The 21,299-nt window shown below is 41.7% G+C and overlaps 2 protein-coding genes across 2 annotated transcripts in view; both read left to right on the top strand.

The window, feature by feature from the left end:
* LOC143887664 (uncharacterized) overlaps window positions 1-19,300 on the top strand; it is a 70,327-nt gene extending 51,027 nt beyond the window's left edge. The window contains exon 2 of the mRNA XM_077391782.1: window positions 16,697-19,300. Coding sequence (XP_077247897.1) covers window positions 16,697-18,963 — 2,267 coding nt within the window. The 3' untranslated portion in view covers window positions 18,964-19,300. The remainder of the gene's footprint in view (window positions 1-16,696) is intronic.
* On the top strand, window positions 1,041-7,437 carry LOC143887666 (vicilin Cor a 11.0101-like). Its single transcript, XM_077391784.1, has 7 exons — window positions 1,041-1,343; window positions 3,848-4,504; window positions 4,614-4,810; window positions 5,084-5,164; window positions 5,260-5,535; window positions 6,116-6,431; window positions 7,113-7,437. Exons 1-7 carry the CDS (start codon window positions 1,130-1,132, stop codon window positions 7,280-7,282), a joined length of 1,911 nt encoding a protein of 636 aa, XP_077247899.1. The 5' UTR covers window positions 1,041-1,129; the 3' UTR covers window positions 7,283-7,437.
* Window positions 19,301-21,299: the final 1,999 nt, after the last annotated feature.

Genomic DNA, 21,299 nt, shown 5'->3' with positions numbered 1-21,299 from the left:
TCCCATTTCAAAAAAAAAAACCTAATGTAGAGGAATATAGTTCGGATGAGAAAGAGAGGGAAAGAGACAACCTGCTGTTGTTGGATGGAGGCAAGGATAGAGGTCACCGAGCACAAAGAGGAAGAGGCCTTGCTAGCTAGGGCACATAAGAAAACATGAATGAGAGAGGTTTTGATAAAATAAAAGAAGCGGAAAAAGTGAGCGCGCGACTAAACTTAAGTGATTTCCGTATGGACAATACAAAACGCATATCCCTACCCGGGTTTGTTATTTAGCAGTAGGCAAATGTACAAATTTCCCTACAGACGAATATTAATATCCGTGGGTAAAACCATATCGTAGGCATATATAAGAGGCTTTACCTACAGATTACTATACAAACCATAGGTAAAAGTTTTATCCCTCTGCAAAATTGTGCAACCGTAGGGAAATAGTGTATATCCCTATGGATTAAAGATCCGTAGGTAAAAACTAAGCTTATCCCTGCGGACATAATTTTAGTCGGTAGGGAAAGCCTATTTTCTTGACGTAAATTGGTTGTGCCCCAAAATTCATTTCCATAGGATGATCCTAACCCTTACATCGATACAAGTTTCCATGATATACAGTCCCTATGTAGATCGAGGGTTAGGATCATCCAATGCAAATGGATTTTGGGGCATAACTTATTTAAGTTGTGGCTCAAGAAATGGACGGTTTGGATCATCCTATGGTATTGGCCGTACAAAACATTTTTAAAAAATACGGTTTTATACGACTACACATAATTTTACAAACACAATAGAGCATATCCATCACATAAACCAACCGACATGCCACGTAGGCGTTTTGTTTGCAAGTGTTTGCTGTCCGTATGACACGATGCGGAAATCTAGACGCGGCGACACGTCCGACTAGCCTTGTGAGAACCAAGCTAACCCTACACACGTTGAACAACATGCAATGCTTTTGCATGCAAACCCTAATCGCCACACGTAGAAGATTTCTATACCTTTGCCCTCATTCGAGCTATGGTCTATAAATTGAAGTGCTCTCTCCATCTTCTCTTCATCCAAAACAGAAACCCACTATCTACTGTCATTATTATTGTACTAGAAAGCTTCATTCCTTTGTTTTCAGCTTTAGCCCGATGGGGAGACCACCCACGCTAGTTCCTTTTCTTTTACTCACCCTCTTTCTTCTCTCTGCTACTTTAGTTCTCTCTTATCAGGGAGAAGACCCACGGCAGCAGTACGAGCAGTGCAAGCAGCAATGCCAACAACAACAATACGGAGAGCAGCAGAGAGAATGCGAGCGGCAATGTGAGGAGGAATATAGAGAACAGAGAGAACGAGGCAGAGGAGGTGATGTTGGATTTTTTTTTCTTAGTACTTAATTTTTAAAATAGAAAAATGAGTTTTTTTTCCACGAGATAGGCTTTTTCCTTTTATTTTGAGAATCAAGAAATGGTATTTTCAAAAAAGAAAAAGAAAAAAAAAATGGTATTTTCAAGTTTTTATATGGTGCCCGACCTTCAAGTACCTTATGGGTGGTACGCCCCTTGATGTTTGATCCAATTCACAGTACTTTTTCAGAAGCTGTTGTTTGATCAAACATCGAAGGTTGTAGTTTTTTCTTTATCGTACCACCCACAAGGAACTTGACTGTCCGGCACAATATAATTTCTCTGCTATTTTCATTCAAAATACGTGTTTGTGAAACGGTGTTTTGATTATTCAAAAGACTTTTTTTAACTTTCATTTGAAATCTTTTATATTTTCTACATGAAAGGGGAAATGTTATCAACATAATCATATTTTGATATTTTCACAAACCCGGTTGTCTTTTCTTCTTTAACTGGCTCATGAAAGCTTTTTAGAAAATGTAATAACTTCTTGACTGCTTTTTAAATACTAAAAGACAAGATAAGCTAGTGAAAATATCGAATTATGGTTGTGCTGATATCTTACTGTCTCATTTCAAATCAATCTTTTCCTAAACTCCACATTTTGGATATTAACACCGCTTTGGCTCTCCTCTTTTTTTTAAATTTCTTGTTACACAAGTACTGGCATACTTGTTGCTTTGAATACGGTTGCAAGTTGGGTCGGTTTTACTCGTACAACTTGACCCGAAAAAATCATGGCCTGTGTTTAGGAATCTTGGGTTTTTTGAAAAATAAACTGAACCGAGCTGCTGACTAGAGATTTCTTCTAGGGTAGGGTAGGGTTCTAGAGAACCCGAGCTGCCGACCAGAGATTTCTTCTAGGTAGGGTACAACTCCAATTTTTTTGCCTTTCACGTCCGTCAAGATGATCATCTGAATTAACCCTTGCCGGTCAATGCAACAGTAATAATTTCCTGGGTCGTGGGAGCTTTTAGGGAAATGTAATAACCTTTTGACAGCCCTTTAAATACTGAAAGACGAGGAGGTTTTGAAAGTATCCAAATATGCTTGTGCTGATATCATTTCCCAAAAGAGGGCTTATAGTCTCATTTCAAATCAATCTTTTCTGAAAATCCATGTCTTGGATATTAACACTCCTCTTTTTTATCTCATTTTTTCAAGTGTTGGCATGCTGGTTGCTTTGAATAGGGTTGAAACTTGGGTCGGGTTTTACCTGACCCACATCAATCCGATCTAAAAAATTCATGGGCCAAGTTTAGGAATCTCGAGTTTTTTAAAAAATAAACCAACCCGACTTGAGATTTTTTCTAGGGTAGGGTAGGCTTTGTAAAGCCGACCCCCCAACGCGAGTTGTGTCTCTTCCATCGAGACAATCATTTGAATCAATCCTTAGTGGTCAATGCAACAAGAATAATTTCCTGGGTCCAAGCGATTCTGAATGCAAGTAGATTTAATACCAAAGATTAAACATCATTTCAATGTGAGCATCGTGCTTGTACGTACATGCCTCTATGAGCATTGATTTTTATTTATTTATAATCATATCTGGAAGGTCTTTTGAGAGAAAACCACCAAGATATGTTCCAAATGTGTAAGTTCAACTATTGGATTGGAATAGACCATGCACCATAAATTCAACTATTCCAGCATAGATTATGGTGTCTATGTGAGAGTGTAGGGAAACACCAACCCAACCCAACGAGAAACTATCTTAGGTAGGGTCGGGTTTAGGAATCTTGGGCTTTTCTTTTAAATAATCAACCCGACCCGACCCTAGATAGTTTCGGGTTTAGGAATCTTGGGCTTTTCTTCTTTTAAATAATCAACCCGACCCGACCCTAGATAGTTTCTCAGGTAGGATAGGGTTCTCGAAAACACAACCAGCCAGACCCGGTTGCAACCCTAGCTTGTTCTGGTTGCAACCCTAGCTTGTTTTGGAAAACACAACCCGCCAGACCCGGTTGCAACCCTAGCTTGTTCTGGTTGCAACCCTAGCTTGTTTTGGAAAACACAACCCGCCAGACCCCAGTTGCAACCCTAGCTTTGAACTTAGCTTTGAACTTGGGGTTTAGCCCTTGATCATAGCATAGGCATTGTGTCCTCTTGAGCTATTTTCTGGAAGTTACTTACATAAGTGTGAGGAAATTAAAGTCTTTAAGAGAGTTTTAAATAGCTGGAGGAAATTTAATCTTTTAAGAGAAAGTCTTAATTAGCTTGCCATGCCTAACTCATTTCTATATCTCTTTCTATTTTCTTCTTCGCTCCTTTTATTTCAACTAAAAATTGGGGTGAAATAAAATTAATTTTACACATTTTTAGTGGGAAAATGGGTGTAAAATTTGTTTTAAGCCCATTTTACATCGAAAGAAACAGAGCCTTTGTATTGTTTACCCACCATTAGAGCCTTTGTATTGTTTACCCACCATTAGATCACTCATCTTACCAACTTGTCTAAAACAGGTGAAGGACGTGATCCACGACAGCAGTACGAGCAGTGCCAGCAGCACTGCCGACAAGAGCAACGCGGCGAGCACCAACAGAGAGAATGCGAGCGACAATGCAAGGAAGAATACAGAGAACAAAGAGAACGAGGTCGAGGCGAGGAATTGAACAAAGAAGGAGTTGATTCACGACAGCAGTACGAGCAGTGCCAGAGGCAATGCCAACAACACCATCGCGGCGAGCGCCAGCAAAGAGAATGCGAGCGACAATGTGAGGAAGAATATAGAGAACAGAGAGAACGAGGCCATGGTGGCGAGTGGAACAGAGAAGATCCCCGCCAGCAGTACGAGCAGTGCCAGAGGCAATGCCAACAACAAGAAAGAGGACAACAAAGAAGATGTGAACAGCTATGCGAAGAAGAATATAGAGAATCGAGAGGCCGTGAAGGAAACCCTGGCCAAGAAGAAATGAACCCTTACTTCTACGGCCAAGATTGGTTCTCATCTCGAATCAGTACCCAACATGGCAACGTTAAGGTTCTTGAGAGGTTTTCCAGAAGGTCGGAGTTTCTACGTGGAATCGAGAATTACCGTGTGGCCATCCTTGAGCTTAACCCTAAAGCCTTTGTTTTACCAAACCATTGGGATGCAGAGGCAGTTCTCTATGTTGCTCACGGTAATTTATTTTCCTCCCTCTATTCCCTTTCATTTGTTCCTTTTCAATTCAATTCTTTCTCAGTTTGGTGTTTTAATTATTATCTTCCATGTGAACAAATGGATTTCAGGAAGAGCTAATATCAATTTGATTCGTCAAGAGGGCAAGGAATCTCTCAACCTACGTAGGGAGTCCCACAATCTAGAACAAGGAGATGTCTTTCGGGTTCCTGCAGGCACAACTGTTTACTTAGTCAATAGAGACAACAACGAGAAGCTATATATTGTAAAAGTCCTCCAACCCGTCTTCACTCCTGGCCAATACGAGGTAAAATAAATATTCTTTCTATGTATCCTTCTTAGAAATAGAAAGAATATTTAAAAACCCAACTACTTGATATTAAAAATCCACGTGTACGACTAACCCAAAGAGGTGCCATGTACAGCCAATCTAAAAAAACGAGGGGCCACACATGAGGGGAGTGTTGAAGTATAAATGATTAAATAACAGGAATTCTAACAGTTTTTTTTTTTTTTGAGTAATCGGTTTTTTCACAAAGGGATGTATCTAACAATCTGCCTTGAAATTGTTGTCTTGCAGCATTTCTTTGCCGCAGGTGGTCAAAACCCACAATCATTTTTCCAGAGCTTCAGTGATGAACTCCTCCAAGCCGCCTTCAATGTCTCTCTCTCCCTCTTGCTCTTCACTCCCAAACTTTAATTTTCGATTTTTTAGCTGGTGTATTCCTTACATGATTTCATTTTATTTATTATTAGGCACCGAAAGAGAAATTGCAGAGGATGTTCGGACAACATAGAGAGGGAGCGATCATAAGGGCAACAGATGAGCAGATAAAGGAAATGAGCCAAGGAACTTCTTCTTCAAAGGCAGGTCGCTGGCCTTTTGGTGAGTCATCCAGTGGGCCTTTCAACTTGTTGAACAAGCGCCCTTCCTATTCAAACGACCATGGAAAATTGTTTGAGGTCGATGCCAACGACTACCAGCCGCTTCGAGACCTCGACATTTCCGTCTCCTTTGCAAACATCACCCGTGTAAGTCTCTTTCTTCTTGTTTTGACCTCAAAGGCCTGTATAGTACTTGCACCATGCGGAAGTATAAAATATTAAATAACGTGGATTTACTTAAAATCCAAGAAACACTAAACACTGTCAGGACACATACAGCAGCTTGATCACGAACCCTCTTTTACACTGTTTTCAAACTAAAACTTAGATTTTAAAATCCGTGTCCAAATGGCCCCTTAAGCCCTTAAGCTTTGGAGTAACTGGTTGCTTCACATGGTATAGAGCTATTGCCTCATGCAGGTTCCTATCCACAACATCATTTTTCATCCATTCGATTTGACTTGGTCTTTTCTCCATCAGAATTATTGACTTGGTGTTTTCTCAGACAGTTTATTTGGTTCAAAACTCAACAACTACTCCATATTAAAGATTCATGTGTAAGGCCGGCCCAGAAGGAGGGCTCACACGGGAGGGAGGATGTTGAAGTATAAATGACTAGATAACACCAACAATAACTCTTAACAGCTTAACCTTTTGGAGTAATTGGTTGTTTCACACACCAAAGCTTCAGTATATTTGATGAAGTTGGCGTGATATAATTGTACAGGGATCAATGACTGCACCATACTACTATTCAAAGTCGACAAAGATTTCTATGGTTTTGGAAGGGAATGGCCACATTGAGATCGTGTGTCCTCACGTCACCTCCTCAGGCGAAAGAAGAAGAGAAGAAGAAGCAGCAGGAGGAGGCCAGCAGCAACAACCAGTACGTTATGAGAAACTTACAGCTCCTTTATCTCCTGGCGCAGTTTTGATAGTTCCGGCCGGTCATCCCACCTTAGCTGTTGCTTCCGGTGACAAGAACCTTCACATTGTATGCTTTGAGCTCAATGCCAAAGACAACCAGAGATACTACCTTGCAGGTATACATGGTTAAAAATCATAGTTCTGAGGCAGGACTGATTGACTCAAAACTTGGCTGAGTTGGATTCTAACTCTGTTCGAGTGGATGGGTGAAACCTGCTGCCTTGGTTTTTGAACCAAGGAAAAGTAAAAAACGGTGCTTTCCCTTGGATTAAAAATCAAGGGGGAGAGGGTTTGTCTCTCTCCGCCCTTTATTTTGACGGTCGGGCATTATATAATTTCTCTTCAAAAAAAAAATTGATTAAATAACACTAACTCTAAAAGATTAAGATTTTTGATTAATTGGTTGTTTCACGTGGTATAAGAGCTATTGGCTCATGGCAAGGTCATGGGTTCAAAACCGAACAACTCCTTGATATTAAAAATCTACGTGTACCTCCACCTAAAATAAAAGAGGCCACCTAAAATAAAAGAGGCCACACGTGAGGGTGGTGTTAAAGTATAATTAAATTATTAAATAACACCAAAAATAGCTTTTGGAGTAATTGGTTGTTTCACACTTTCTAATGAAAATGTTAAAGAAATTTATGCAACTTTCTCAAGCTTGGCACTAAAAGAATTCTAGACCCTGAATTAGTGGGTCTCTCTCTCTCTCCACACTCTGAATTATTAGATCTTTCTATCATTCTTTCTCATATTTGTTTTGTTTGTTGTGGTTCTTTGTGTGTGTGTATTCTCAGGGCAAAACAATATCTTAAACGAGTTGGAGAGGGAAGCAAAGGAGTTGTCCTTCAACATGCCTGCGAAAGAGGTGGAAGAGATCTTGAATGCTCAGAAGGAGACAGCCTTCCTTCCCGGGCCACAGCAACACCAAGAGCGAGAGAGGGGAGAAGGTCGTGCTGATCTTTGAAGAGGGTAGGACTGAAGAGTCATGGTAGCTAATGGAGGCTCAATCTAGGGTTTTGTTGAGTTATATATGTACATACGTGTGTATGCAAAGTGGTAAGTATAGGACTACTTAAAAATAAGAGCTACCATGGTAAATAAAAGAAGTGAGTTTTCCCACGCTAGAAATGTCATAGTGTGTTGGCTTTGGCTCTCGTTAATTTCTGCCGGATTTCTCAGTTAAATTAGTAAGGGGCCGTTTGGATACGCAGATTTTAGAATCCAGGTTTTAGTTTAAAAACAATGTAAAAGAGGGTTCATGATCAAGCTGTCCTGACAGCGTTTATTGGATTTTAAGTAAGAAATTCAGGTTTTAGAAATCTCTCTCCCACATCTTGAGATTTCTAAAATCTCTCCCCCACATCATGAGATTTTTAAAACTTGGAAACAAGGGACGATCTGCTGCTCTCTTGATGTCCAGAAGAAGGGCAAGAAATCAGAAAACGATGGCTGGTCTCTTTCTTCTCTCGTCTCACATCTACAATTTTGGTCTCTTTCTTCTCTCGTCTCCCATCTACAATCTTGAAGAAATCAAGGATTCTAAAATCCACGTATCCAAACGGCCAGGTTTTAGTTTGAAAACAGTGTAAAAGAGAGTTCATGATCAGGCTCTTGTATGCTGTCCTAACAGAGTTTCTTGGATTTTAAGTAAGAAATTCAGGTTTTAGAAATCACTCCCGCATCCTGAGATTTCTAAAACCTAGAAACATGGGAATGATATGCTACGCTCTTAGTGACGGAAAGAAGGGCGAGAAATCGGAAAACAATGGCTTGTCCACTTCTTCTCAGCTCTCATCTACAATTTTGAAGAAATCCCCGATTCTAAAATCCGCGTATCCAAACGGCCCCTAAGATATGCGGATTTTAGAAACCGGGTTTTTAGTTTGAAAACAGTGTAAATGAGGGTTCATGATCAAGCTGTTGTATGCTGTCCTGATAGTGTTTCTTGGATTTTAAGTGAGAAATTCAAGTTTTAAAAATCTCTCTTGCATCCTGAGATTTCGAAAACTTGAAAATATGGGAGGATCTGGTACTCTCTTGTTGACAGAAAGAATGGTGAGAAGTCAAAACTGATGGCCGGTCCGCTTCTTCTCTTGTCTCTTAGCTACAATCTTGAAGAAATCTCGATTCTAAAATCCGCGTATCCAAAACGGCCCCTAAGTGTTCATCTTTTAATAGAAATAGAGAAGTGGTTGCTATTGGCACCTGTCATTGCAGATATGACTTTTTACATGAGATCGAATGACTACGGAGAAAATTACTTTAACGATGATAAAAGTAGTTCGTATTGACACCTTTTACTACTCCAAATGGACAATTTCAAAAATAATATGTAAGATAAAAGAATTTTAGAAATATGAAAAAAAAGAGAGATAGAATCCTAAAAATGGAAGATGTAGAATCCTAAAAATAGTTAGATCCTTAATTGGAATCGGTCTCTGCCCTTGAATTTTGGTTCCACAATTGTAAAGCTAAGTCTCTGGACCGAACCTCCTTTAATGCTTTATGGAAGCAACACATTCTGCAAGCATCAACAATATTGGGTTCTAAGCCGCTAAAATCACAAATGCTTTATTGGATTGAGACCTATAGAAGGACCTGAGGTTGTCAAGGAAGTTTGTTTATAGTAATTGCAATATCTTTCACAACTGAAGCCTTTCAAGTGCTAGTGTCCTTCAACATTTAGTGGAAAGGTTCATGCTAACCAACTACCCGATCCTACTAGTTCAGAAATTCTGAACTTTTTGGTCAAAAAGCCATAGTCATCTTGTCCATAATCCAAATGCTTCACTCAATTCTTGTTAAACAAGCTCCATATCAGACGAGCTTGTGCAGATTCCTAACTCTGCAGATCCAGGAACAATTAATTTTGCAGCGTTGTTGATGTGCATTTCAAGTTAGTGATTGGCTCCGTTGCTCGATATGGCTTCCCAGGGATAGATTACAATGAACTGCTTACACAATTCATGAAAGGACAGAGGATTCAAGAAGGAATGCTAGTGCTAGTGCATTTCAACACATGAACCGGAAATTTGATGACCTACTTAGTGCACGCAAACCAATGCCCTGTCAAGAATAAGCCCTTCAAGAAGGGGAGAGGAACGCCTGGCACATGCACAAGCCCAAGCAGGAAAGCCAAGGTCCAATGGATCATCCTAAGTTGAAATTAATGACAAAGGACAGGCCAAGTGATGAAGGGAAAATATGGGTGTTACATCGGCCAATGTCTAGTGATATTTTAAAATATTACTATATATTTCCTAATATATTGTAATATTTTCGACATTTTATTACTATGATTGTGCCAAGGTTTTATTTTAGGGTATGTTGAGATCTATGTAAACCCACGCAAAACAAACTTTTACGGACCAAATGATTTTGACTGTGTTCCAATCGGTGTAAATATTAGTTATAAATAGAGAAATTTTTTACCTATGCCCTACTCTTTTACAACGAAAGTGTTAGCCCAAGGTTCCCCATGAGTTCAACTAATCACCTTTATCTTGTTGTTTTGATGCGAGCAAACCCAATTGATTAGTCTTTATTGACTAATGTGTTGCTTTGTAGTATTGTGCCTTGGACAGGAAAGTCAAATGCCAAACCAAAGTTAGCACATCTAGAACAATACAACTCAACACATGGCTTGCGGATCAACATGCACAGCTTGTACATACATTGGAGACATCATCCTTGGAAGATGTTCAATCAAAAGCTCAAGTTAAAGATCACACAAGCATACTTTGCAAAGTGTCAAGAGATGCTTGGAGATGAACTAGCATTGGTGACCACCTCATGTACCATTGATGATGTTCAAAAAATAGAGGAAGTCACAAGACCCATAGAAAGTTGAAGAGTTCACTCACAAGTTGAAGATGTCCAAGAAAGTGCTAAGGAGCCAAGACAATCCAAGGGCATCAAGGTTCATTTTATAAATTGTATTGGAGTCCTCTTGTTAAATGTTTTTGCACTTTCAAATGATTTTCAAAACAAACTTGACATCTTTGAAAACCACCCACACACCCCAAAATGTATTTGAAAATCTTGAACAAAAGCCCAAAGATCATGGCCTAAAGCCCTAAGAATTCTACTTTTAAAACCAAGTTTTTAAAATAGGGCCGGTCGACTGTGGCACCTCAGTCGACCGTGGGAAGTATGCTGGAACTCCAGCACCCACCCAACAACAGAGGGCCGGTCGACCGATGCACCCTAGTCGACCGCGAATGAGCTTCTGAAAATCCAGAGGCTATCCAACATGATCAATGTGGTCGACCACCATAGGGTCGAACGACCGCGGATAGGTTTCTAGACCAAAAATAAATGTCCATAAAGGTCTAGGCGGGCGACTGCGCCTCCCCGGTAGACTGTGGAAGGTTAAAATTCAAAATAAAAAATAAATAACGCCCAAAGGGAGGGCGACCGCGACCCCTTCGTCTACCGCGCCCGGCTAATCTGTTTTGTGCCAGTTTATTACGGTTTTGCCCCCAAACAGTCATATTACTACTTGGGCTATTTATACCTTATTCTAGACCAACTAAACAACATTTTGAAAGATTGATTTACATCTTTTTGAGCTTACACTTTCAAATCTAAGGTTTTAGGTTTATCCTCTTCAATACTTTGATTTGTGTATTTACATTCAACAAGAGGATCTCCATTGGGCTTTATTAGTGTAATCTTTTGGAGAGATTGTGAGCTATTCATTGTTTGTATTAGCCTATCAAGAGGCATTGAGTGAGATTTATCTTCTTCCTTTTCATTATAATCGAGGTCTACGATTTGGCCTAACAGCAAAAGTGAATCCGGTTCGCGAAGAGAAGTGATTCCCTTGGAGGCGGTTGCAAAGAGGGTTTATTCCCTTGGAGGCGCTGTACATTGTAAGGCTTGGAGATTTGGCGTGTGGAGTCACATTTTTAGTGAAGGTAAATCCCAAGGAAAGACTAAGTACTTGGGTAGTGGAGTAGGTTTATTTGTGACCGAACCACTCTAAATCTTTGTGTCGTCTCCTTGCTCTCCTTCTTGCCTCATTTGGATGTGGTAACATCTAACCTTTATTTATGTTTATGCTTAATTGAACAAGGGTTAAATTTAAACTTGTAATGTTTTCAAAATCTATATTAAATTTGATTGAAAATTTTAATCACCGAATTCACCCCCCCCCCCCCCCTCCTCGGGTTGCCTATCGGGATTTCAGAAAGCCTATAAGCATTCTACCCCAAAAAAATAGGTTGGTAAAACATTTACCAAGAAAAACAAAAGAATCGCCTTTTTCATCTTACGAACGATTTTTGTTTGGCTCATTATCTGACTTTTATTTTTAAGGAGGTTTTCCATCCATAGGGGATTTAGTTTCTTTCTTGTCATATCTGTTAAAGAACCCGAGACCTTTGCAAAAGCAGCATCCCAGCAGTGTTGGCAAATAGTCATGCAAGTGGAAATTGTCTCCACCTATCTGTGGACGTGGTAACAATGTTATAACATATACTATTACCGTGATAAAACGTTCTACAAGCCTTTTAGCTCTGCATGGAATATGGTGAGGAGCAAGTTTCCAAAGAAAAGATGGAAAAATTATATTTGGAAGGATCCTCATCTTAAAATCAGTTGTTTTTGTAGACACCCCATTTTGACAAGGCCCTAAACCCGCATATTCGAATAAAATCCCGAGGTCAGACGGAAAATGAATGAAATTAATCCGAGCAAAAGAGAATGTGGGGCCCGCTTGTGTGGGACCCGTTTGTGTGGGACCCGCCTGTGTGGGACCCGCTTTTGTGGGGCCCGCTTTTGTGGGGCCCGTTTGTGTGGGACCTGCTGATGTGGGGCCCGCTGATGTGGGGCCCGCTTGTGTGGGGCCCGCTGTTGTGGGACCCGCTTATGTGGTCAAAGAGAGAATAAGGACGGTCATCATTTTCTTCGTTTTTAAAAATGGGCGTAATGAGTAGTTTTGGTTTTCGTATGGCATCCGATGCCATTTGAAAATTGTTTTCTATTTTTTTATTTATTTTTTTGCAAAATTTAAGGGAATTAGGGGGGACAAGAGGGGGACAAAAGACTCTCATTTTCTCCCCTCATGATGACTCGTCATCATGGGTCTTCTGATCTCTCTCTCTCGCAGAAAAAAAAAGAAAACAAAAAAGAAAAAAAGAACGGGTGGGAAAACAGCAAGGGAAAAACCAGAGGAGAACCAGAGGAGGGAACCAGAGAGGAAAAAAAGAAAAACCAGAGGAAGAGAGAAAAAAAAAAAAAAGAGAAAAAAAGAAAAACCAGAGGAAGAAAAGAAAGGAAAAACCAGAGGAAAAAAGAGAAAGGGAGAGGGAGAGAGAGGGAGATCTGCAGAGGGGAGAGAGAGAGGAGAGATCTGTAGAGAGAGAGAGAGAGAGAGAGAGAGAGTCTTCTCCTCCGGCAACCCAGCCGGAATCCGGCGAGGCCAAACCCATTTCCGACCGGCCATCCACCGATCACCACCACCTTCTCCGACATCCTTCCAACCAACCACCGGAGCTCCACCGGCATCCACATCTCCTCCACCCCACCTCCAGCGGGCCCCACCTCCAGCGGGTCCCACATCAGCGGGTCCCACATCAGCGGGCCCCACACAAGCACGACTCTGTCAACACCTTCCTGGATCTCTTGTGGCGTAAGTTCATTTTTTTTATTTTTTATTTTTTAATTATTCATTCTTTGCACTACATGGGTCCCACAGTGGGTCCCACAACGGGTCCCACAACAGTGGGTCCCACAGCAGTGGGTCCCACATTAGCGGGTCCCACATCAGCGGGTCCCACATCAACGGGTCCCACAACAGCGGGTCCCGCAGCGGGTCCCACAACAGCGGGTCCCACATCAACGGGTCCCACATCAACGGGTCCCACAGAGGGTCCCACATCCGTGGGTCCCACATCAGCGGGTCCCACATCAACGGGTCCCACAGAGGGTCCCACATCCGTGGGTCCCACAGCGGGTCCCACATCAGCGGGTCCCACATCAGCGGGTCCCACAACGGGTCCCAAAGCGGGTCCCACAGAGGGTCCCACATCCGCGGGTCCCACATCAGCGGGTCCCACAGCGGGTCCCACAACGGGTCCCACATCAACGAGTCCTACTATGAATAGTAGTTTTGAATAGTACTTATAAATAGTAATTATGAATAGTAGTTTTGAATAGTACTTATAAATAGTAATTATGAATAGTAGTTTTGAATAGTACCTATAAATAGTAATTATGAATAGTATTTTTGAATAGTAATCTTGTATAGTAATTATAAATAGTAATTATAACAGTCTTCAGCACAGGAGTCAGTCCTTCAGTCAGTCCAGGAGTTTTTCCTATCATCATAGGGGTTAGGATTCTGTCCATCCTCTCATCAAGTCGTGATCTTTACCCGCTCCTACAAGGTATAGGATGCTGTCCAACCCTTGCCGAGTTATTTTCCTGTTCGTTCCCCCGCAAAGCATAGGATGCTATCCAACCTTTGCGGGATTCCAGAAGTCTCCCTACCCGTATGATGATAGGATTTTATTCTCTGGTGTCAAAAAACAATAAAAACATTTCAAAAATACTTGAAAACAACAAAAACATTCCAAAAAACACTTGAAAATTCAAAAACATCTCAAAAACAATTCAAAATCCAAAAACATTTTAAAAATCAAAATTTCAAAAAAAATCTTGAGTCATGTGCAGAGTAGTTAGGAATTCTGGTCCGAACTACGGATGGCTTGATCCCTAGCTGAGGGGTACGTAGGCAGCTCAGGCGTGCTGCTGGCACCCTGAGTTCAGTCACCATTTTTAGACACCATTTTTACACCCTTTCACCATTTTCAGTCACCATTTTTTGTAAATATTTCTCACAACTTTCACCATTTTTCATAACTTCAAAACCTCCAAAAAATACAAAAAACTTCAAAACCTTTTCAAAAAGATCTTCCCCTAGATTTAGGAGTCTGTCCTAGATATTTAGGGTGTTTTAGAGTTAGGAGTCGGTCTTGATTTGTATTGATGTGGTGTGTCCTGTCGTGTGAGTGTCCCTAGAGTTAGGAGGCCTCGAGTCGATCGGTTAGACATTTAGTCGAACCGATGGCTAGACTAGGAAGCATATAGTCAACCCATGGTTTTCCTTAGAATGCACAGCCTAGATACACATAGGATATAGGGCCCACCTGCATTAGCTTAAGGCTAATCAACTTGCATTAGTTAGGGCATATAGAGTCCTAAAAATTACAATCCACTTGAATTTAAGCAATCGCACAAAAAGCTTTAAACATCAGTCGAGTCTAGTGGATCGAGTCTAGGATAGCGGTCCTAGAGGTTTAGGCATTGTAGTTTAGCATAGGACACCGAACTACGTTGGCTCTGATTCTTCCCGAGGCCGGGATACGTAGTGCAGCTAGGATGGATGGCCATTCTGGTCCGAGTCAAGTATTGCATTAGAGTCTAGGGTTTGTCGTGTCGGGTCGTGTGTCGAGTCGTGTTGTGTTGTGTGTTTTGCTGTGTTTTCTTATTTTTATGTACAGATCCTATACCTTTAGCTGTAACATGCATGTGCTTGTCCACCAGAACTTAGACACCAATTAGGCATGTCACTCATAACCTAGCTATTCTTAGGCGACATATCTTTCATTTCTTTTGTGTGTGCTTCTTATTCATCTCCGAGACATGCATGATTAGCTAGACGTTATCTCGGAGATATTCGTTCTCATTTCGCATGATTTTCGCCCAAAACTCTTCAAAATTAATAATAAATGGCATAAGAGACCAGGTGCTAGCACTTGGGCGAATTGGGGGCGCCTAATCCCTTCCTCATTCGTCATCAGGCACGAACCCTATTTTATATCTCTGGTTATCCGTTGCAACAGAGCACAGCATGGGATCCAGGGCCCACTTCCTTGGATGGCGACTCTTCTTTGTTTAAGGTACGCCTCGAATCTGGGCTAGTCCCCCGAATCGAGAGGTATCTCACTTTACATCGCCGCTCATGCTGTGAGGGGCACTCTTTCGAGAGTTCCTTGGCGGAGCTCTCCTTCACGTGGACGATCTAGAGAGACTCGCGCGGGGGCACGTCCTCCACGCCCGTCCCGGATCTGGTTCCACAGGCTGGCGACTCTGCTGGGGAATTTTTGAAACATTGCCTAACTCTGTAAAAATGCCATTTACTAATTTTGAGGAAATTTGGGCCAAAATCGAGTTAAATGGGAACTTTATCGTTAGAAATCCAGGGGCACCAAGTAGGCGCGTAAATAAAACAAGGGATTCACACATCGCACATCATACATTGTCATATTCTTTATTTCTTTCATCATTTTCATTATTGGCCTCAGGGAATAGATATGACGCGTACCAGATGGGAACCGTTGTATCTATTTCCGAGCTATGCGCCGGAGCTGCAGCCGTAGACACTGGGTGTGCTGGTGTTCTACAGCAGCCGATGAGCAATGAACATACTTTGTATAATGCTGGGTGTGCTGGCGTTATACATCAAGGGTATGGTCATAAGCATAGTACCCTGCAGAAATGCCTGGGCCCTACTTTTATTTCATTATATTATGTATATATATATTAGTTTCTCCCTTTAGAACCAAAATTAGGGAACCCTTGCTAGGACACTATATATATGTATTCATATAGGACGAACATGTGCGACCGGCATATGTGAGCCTAGGATAGAAGTCAGCCTACCCATGTAGTGTAGAAGGGTAAGTCACACCGTGGTTACCCGCCGCGTTATCTAGTACACTCACAGACACTTCTGAGTCAAGATTTTCTTGGCTCCGCTAGATTATGATTAGGGCTGGTGCCCCTGGTTAGGATGTATATATATGTATATATTTGTTATTAGATTAGGGCTTGCTTCTTAGTTAGGTAGGTTTCCTTCTAATCTAATCAATTTTTCCCCATCTATCCATTCTGTGGATTATCATCAGATTCTTGGCTCTTTTAGTCATGATCTGTTTTCCGTGAGCTTGATCATTTGATTTATCCTGATCAGATGTACTCCGCATGTCGATTATGAGTCTATCTTGCCATCATCATTACCGGAGTGTGTGTTCTTGCTGAGAGCCCTGCTTTATCTTGACCATGACGGCATACTCTTCATGTTTAGTTGCTGAGACCCTCCTAGTATAGCCGTCATGCTGCCGATTTTCTTTCAGATACCTTGGGTTTGGTCATTATCCTTTAGACTTGCTCACAAACTCTATGTGCTTATCTTACCACATTTCCTTGCATAGATGTTATGCTGCCGGATTTTATCCATGGGAGGATATACTCGTATCATCTTTTGTCTCAGCTTGTATATGGGATTTTCATTTGATTGCCCTATATTGAACTCTAGTGTTTGTCGATTCCATGGCGAGAGTCTGACCTTATTGACCTCACTCATTTGCAGTACCTATTTCTATTCAACCCACACCAGAACCTATGGCTGAATCTGGAAATACTCTGGCCGAGATGAATGAGTTGATGAAGTCTATGCTCCAACAGATGAATAATATGAGTGAGGAGATAGTCCGTCTGAAAAGTGATAGAGGTTCTACTTCTGAAGAACCTGTACCCCGGCAAATTCCACTTATACCTCCCCCACATCCTGCAATGGCCAGGCTTGCTGTTTTGAATGTCGAAGACGATGTCGAGGATGAGCAGTATGCAGAAGATAATTGTCTCCCTCATCTGGAAAGAGCCAATGAGGGCAGAGCGATAACAGATAGGTTGGATAAGCTAACCCGAGAAATGGAAAGCATAAAGTTCCAAGGCCCTAAGAAGTTGAGCATGTCCGACTTCATGATAGTCCCGGGAGTTGTTCTTCCTCCTAAGTTCACAGTACCTGATCTTGACAAGTATGATGGGACGGGATGCCCCACCAGTCATCTGAAATCTGTCATTCCTCTTCTACAGCAACATGGACTTTCTCCAGAGCAGATTGCCCTCGTATTCCCTCGATCTCTAGTCGGAACTGCTAAGAAATGGTTTTTGAGCTTAAAGTCTGAAGAGATCCGAACCTTAGAAGACATTGCTAACAAGTTTGTGGAACAATTTTCCATGGAGGAAGGGATAGAGGTAACCAAAAGGGATCTGAAAATGTTGAAACAGGGGCATAATGAAACTTTCACTTCCTTCATCCGAAGATGGAGAAGAAAAGCTGTTCGGATGACCCACAGATTGTCCGATGAAGATCAGATTAAAATTGTGGTGAAGAATCTGTCTCCACAGTATTATCATCATATGGCTATCCAATACTTTCTCGATTTCAATCACCTCATCAAGACGGGAACCCAAGTAGAGGATGCACTGGCTAAAGGCCTAAAGACAAGGACCTCAACTGATGTTAGAGACGGAAAGAGGACTATGGTGGCAGCTGAAGAAGTCAGTAATGTGGAGACCTCTCGTCAACCTTTCAAGAAGGTGGCTCAGAAAAGAAACAAGCCTATTCGGAAGCCAGGTAAAGAGATTCCTCCATTGCCGAAGAATTTTGAAAAAGCTTTGAGAGGATTGGTCGAAGTGGGTAAACTTGAACTTCCTGAACCTTCTTCTCCTCCAAATCCTCTTCCTAGCAACTTTTATGAACAAGACTTCTGTGAGTATCATCGAGTTCATGGACATTCAACCAACAGTTGCCAAGCCTTGAAGCATAAGATCCTAAAACTTATCAAGGATGGTAAGGTAGTTGTTGGAGAACCCGGGGCTACCAAAAAACCAGTGCAAAGATCAGTTGGCCCTTTACCGATGGTAGGAGCTATCTCTACAGATGAACCATTATTGGATCCTGCATCCCTTATTCGTCCTATCTCAGAAATGCCACCTGTTCCATCAAGCCTTCGACTAATGGAGGAATCTTTTGAAAGGTCGGCCCTTATCCGAATGGAAAACTGGATGGTTAAACTCTTTGGTCAGATGGCCATGTTAACTGAAGAAGTGAGGGAGATGAAAACTCAGATACGATATCTGTCTACCGGATGTGATTCAGCTCCTAAGCAGTTTGCCGATATGGGTACTATGACAGAAGAAACATCAGTTCAGAGTTTAATTCTTGACAGATACGTTGATTTGCATAGTGGGACGAAGCCTGTATTTGTTCCCAGTGAAGTTCAGAATGTTGAACCTTATCGTCAACCTTTTAAGAAGCCAATCATAGAAGTGGAAGAGAGGATGGGTCAGAGACTGAGGAGAGAATGCGCTCAGCTACCATGTTCTCAGGAAGTTATCATGAAGAAATGGGTCAGCGAAGGTCGTTTGACACTTTTAGATCCGAAGCTTATTCCTAACCCACTCCCCAAGCACTGGAGAAGAGATCAGTATTGCGAGTACCATAGAGGTATTGGTCATACAACAGAAAAGTGCCTGGCATTGAAACACAAAATTCAGGACGAGATAGATGGAGACTCTTCCCTTCTTCCTGAACTCTGTGCTTTCATGAATTATGCACCGGTTAGACCTATTCAACCCTTCAAAGGTTCCACCACCTCTGTTTATGCTGCATCAAAGCAGAGGGATGAACCGAAAGGGAAAGAAAAAATGTCAGAATGTGAGCCTCCGAAGAATGTCAGGGCAGAGAGCATGATGCCACCAGCAGGTTTTCAAGGGCAGTTTGGGCCAGGTCGACAGAACTGCATGGGACCGCCTCTTCCGAGATTCCTATACCAGGACCGAAACCACTAGCCGACAACATCATGGAGGAAGACGTGTACTTCTGAACTTCAGTGCCTAGTCCTTGTCCGCGTCCAAGTGTCATGTTTCAAGTAAGGTGTTCCAAATGTCATGTTTCAAGATTTAACTTCTATCGAGTGTATACCAACTCTTGTGTTGAAAGTTGGTGAGTCATAGTGTCAATGTCAAAAAAAGAAAAGAAAAGAAGGGGGTGTCCTGTTTGTCAGTCTTTTTCATTTAGAGTCGGTGTTTTATTTTCTTGTCAAGTCTGATGAAGAGCCCACTGAGGCGTGTTGAGAACTATTGATGTACTTGAAAGTTTTCAATTCAATAAAGTTTGATTTCAATGTCTTCAATGTTTTATGATTCACTCTTGGATCTAATGTTTAAAATAACTAAAGACACCCTTCTCGGGTGAGAATGCAGACGAAATTCCCCTCGAGATCTGAAACATGGTCAAACAGGAGGAAGAGCGTCGAGCATAGTCACTCAAAGAAGAAATCAAAGCCGTTGATAGTGGTATTGAAATCCGAAACTCGGGAAAGATGGATTGGCAAAATTTTATCTTCTGAGGAGAGCGAGGATTTGATAAACCTGTTTATAAGGGTTTGAGGTAGTCTTGTTTGATCCTATAAGGATAAACCGGGCGAACGCCCTGTGCAAAGCCAGACTCCATCGGCTTTAGATATCAGTTGTAAAGCAAAATTCAAAAGAAGGAAACATCAGACATCAAGTGAAGTTGATGAGAACATTGAGAGAAGGTTCAGATGCGAAGTTGTATTCATAGAACTTGATCCACAAGAAGAACATTCGAGTTGTACATCTTGGTGGGATTTCAAGTCATTATATTCATATAGTTGGGACAATTCTTATGTCCAAAAGAAAGAGTACATCTAGAAGAAACAAGAGCCTGGGAAAAGAGAAGGGAATGTGTCCCTAAGACAACTCCTTAGAAAAATCAAAGACCCAAGTGATGGAGTCTATGAGATAGATTGAATATCAAAGTTGTCTCCAACATTTGGAGACTATCGAGAGCTGCATAACCTGGAGCATAAATTCACGATATTCGAGAATCGCACAAGTTCAAATGGGGCACCGTGGTTGAAGTCTTGCTTGCAAATACCGCCAGACTCCTCGATGAAAACATTCAAAGTCGTCGAACCTTATTCTTCAAAAAGCTTGCATGTCAAAACACCAGGAGGCCATCATTGGACGTTTGAACCTTTATAGCCAAAATCCCAACGTTTAAAAAAAAAAAATCCTTTTGTGAGCCTTTTGAGCCAATGTTTTAAAACCAAATATTTCTTCCAACCACATTATAAACCAGGGGCATTTTATGCACCCGAACTACGCGGACCTGATCCCCAACTCTTCGGGGGTACGTAGGCAACCTGATCAACTCAGGTTCGGTCAAATCCTTGGGGATAAAAGCTAAATCATCCCCTTTTCAAACTTTTGAAGCTAAAAAGCTAAACCATTCTTTGTTAAACCCAAAGCGAACTACGCGGATCTGATCCTCCATTTTTGGGGTACGTAGGTAGTCTGGCGAGACCAGATTCGATCCAAATCGTTTGAACTTCCGATATCTAACCCTTTTGAACCCAAGCCCGCCTAGAAAGTCCTTCTGGTGAACAAGCAGTGGTTCAAAGTCAAGAAGAAAAAATGATGGAGTTTGAAGACCCGCTAGGCTGAAAACCCGAGAGGGCGGTCTAGGCAAAATTTAGGGTCATTCACCCGCTAAGTTGACAACTGAAAAGTCGGGTTAGGCAAAAGTTAGGGTATCGAGCCCGCTGGATTGAAAACCCGAAAGGGCGAACCAGGCAAAAGTTAGGGCAAGCGGTCCGTCAGATTGAAAACCTGAAAAGGCAATCTGATCAATGGCAATGACTTCCAACAAAAAAGCGAATCATTGAGATGGAGAAACAGCCTTCAACCAGCGTAAAATCTCGGGGTCCAAGTAGTGCCAGCAAGCTTACTTTAACATTCCTCTAAACTGGGGCATTGAAACCGAGCAATCCAAAAGGGATAATAACCATGACCTAAACACCGAAAAAGGAGAGTAGTGCCTCTTGACACGGTCTTCGAAATACTCTAAGAGTGACTAAGCCATACCCTTAAAAAATGACACATCAGATCCAAGAGCGAAGTCGAAAGCGAGTCGAGTCCTTCGAGCAATAAGAGTCTTCTTTGATTGAGTCCTTGGAAATCTGTTCCTCCTTCATATTTGTGTTCCCTTTCCTTGCAAAGTCCAAACTGTCAGATGCTGGAAGAATGGGAGCGTGTCATCCAAAATGCGAAGAAAATTCAGAGTAAATCCTGGTTTAGGTATCAGAAGGGGCGGGAGACAT

The sequence above is a fragment of the Tasmannia lanceolata genome, unplaced genomic scaffold, assembly GCF_043159265.1.
Source record: "Tasmannia lanceolata isolate RefF3 unplaced genomic scaffold, GAP_Taslan_0.1 ptg000012l, whole genome shotgun sequence".
Taxonomy (NCBI): Eukaryota; Viridiplantae; Streptophyta; class Magnoliopsida; order Canellales; family Winteraceae; genus Tasmannia; species Tasmannia lanceolata.
This window is presented reverse-complemented; position numbering and strand designations above follow the sequence as displayed.

What these genes read in the sequence shown, in the direction of transcription:
- LOC143887666 (XM_077391784.1), top strand. Translation starts at nt 1,130, where the DNA reads ATGGGGAGACCACCCACGCTAGTTCCTTTTCTTTTACTCACCCTCTTT. An exon ending in TCACTCCTGGCCAATACGAG is followed by an intron (nt 4,811 to 5,083) that starts GTAAAATAAATA and finishes GTTGTCTTGCAG; the next exon opens with CATTTCTTTGCCGCAGGTGG. An exon ending in CCTTTGCAAACATCACCCGT is followed by an intron (nt 5,536 to 6,115) that starts GTAAGTCTCTTT and finishes ATAATTGTACAG; the next exon opens with GGATCAATGACTGCACCATA.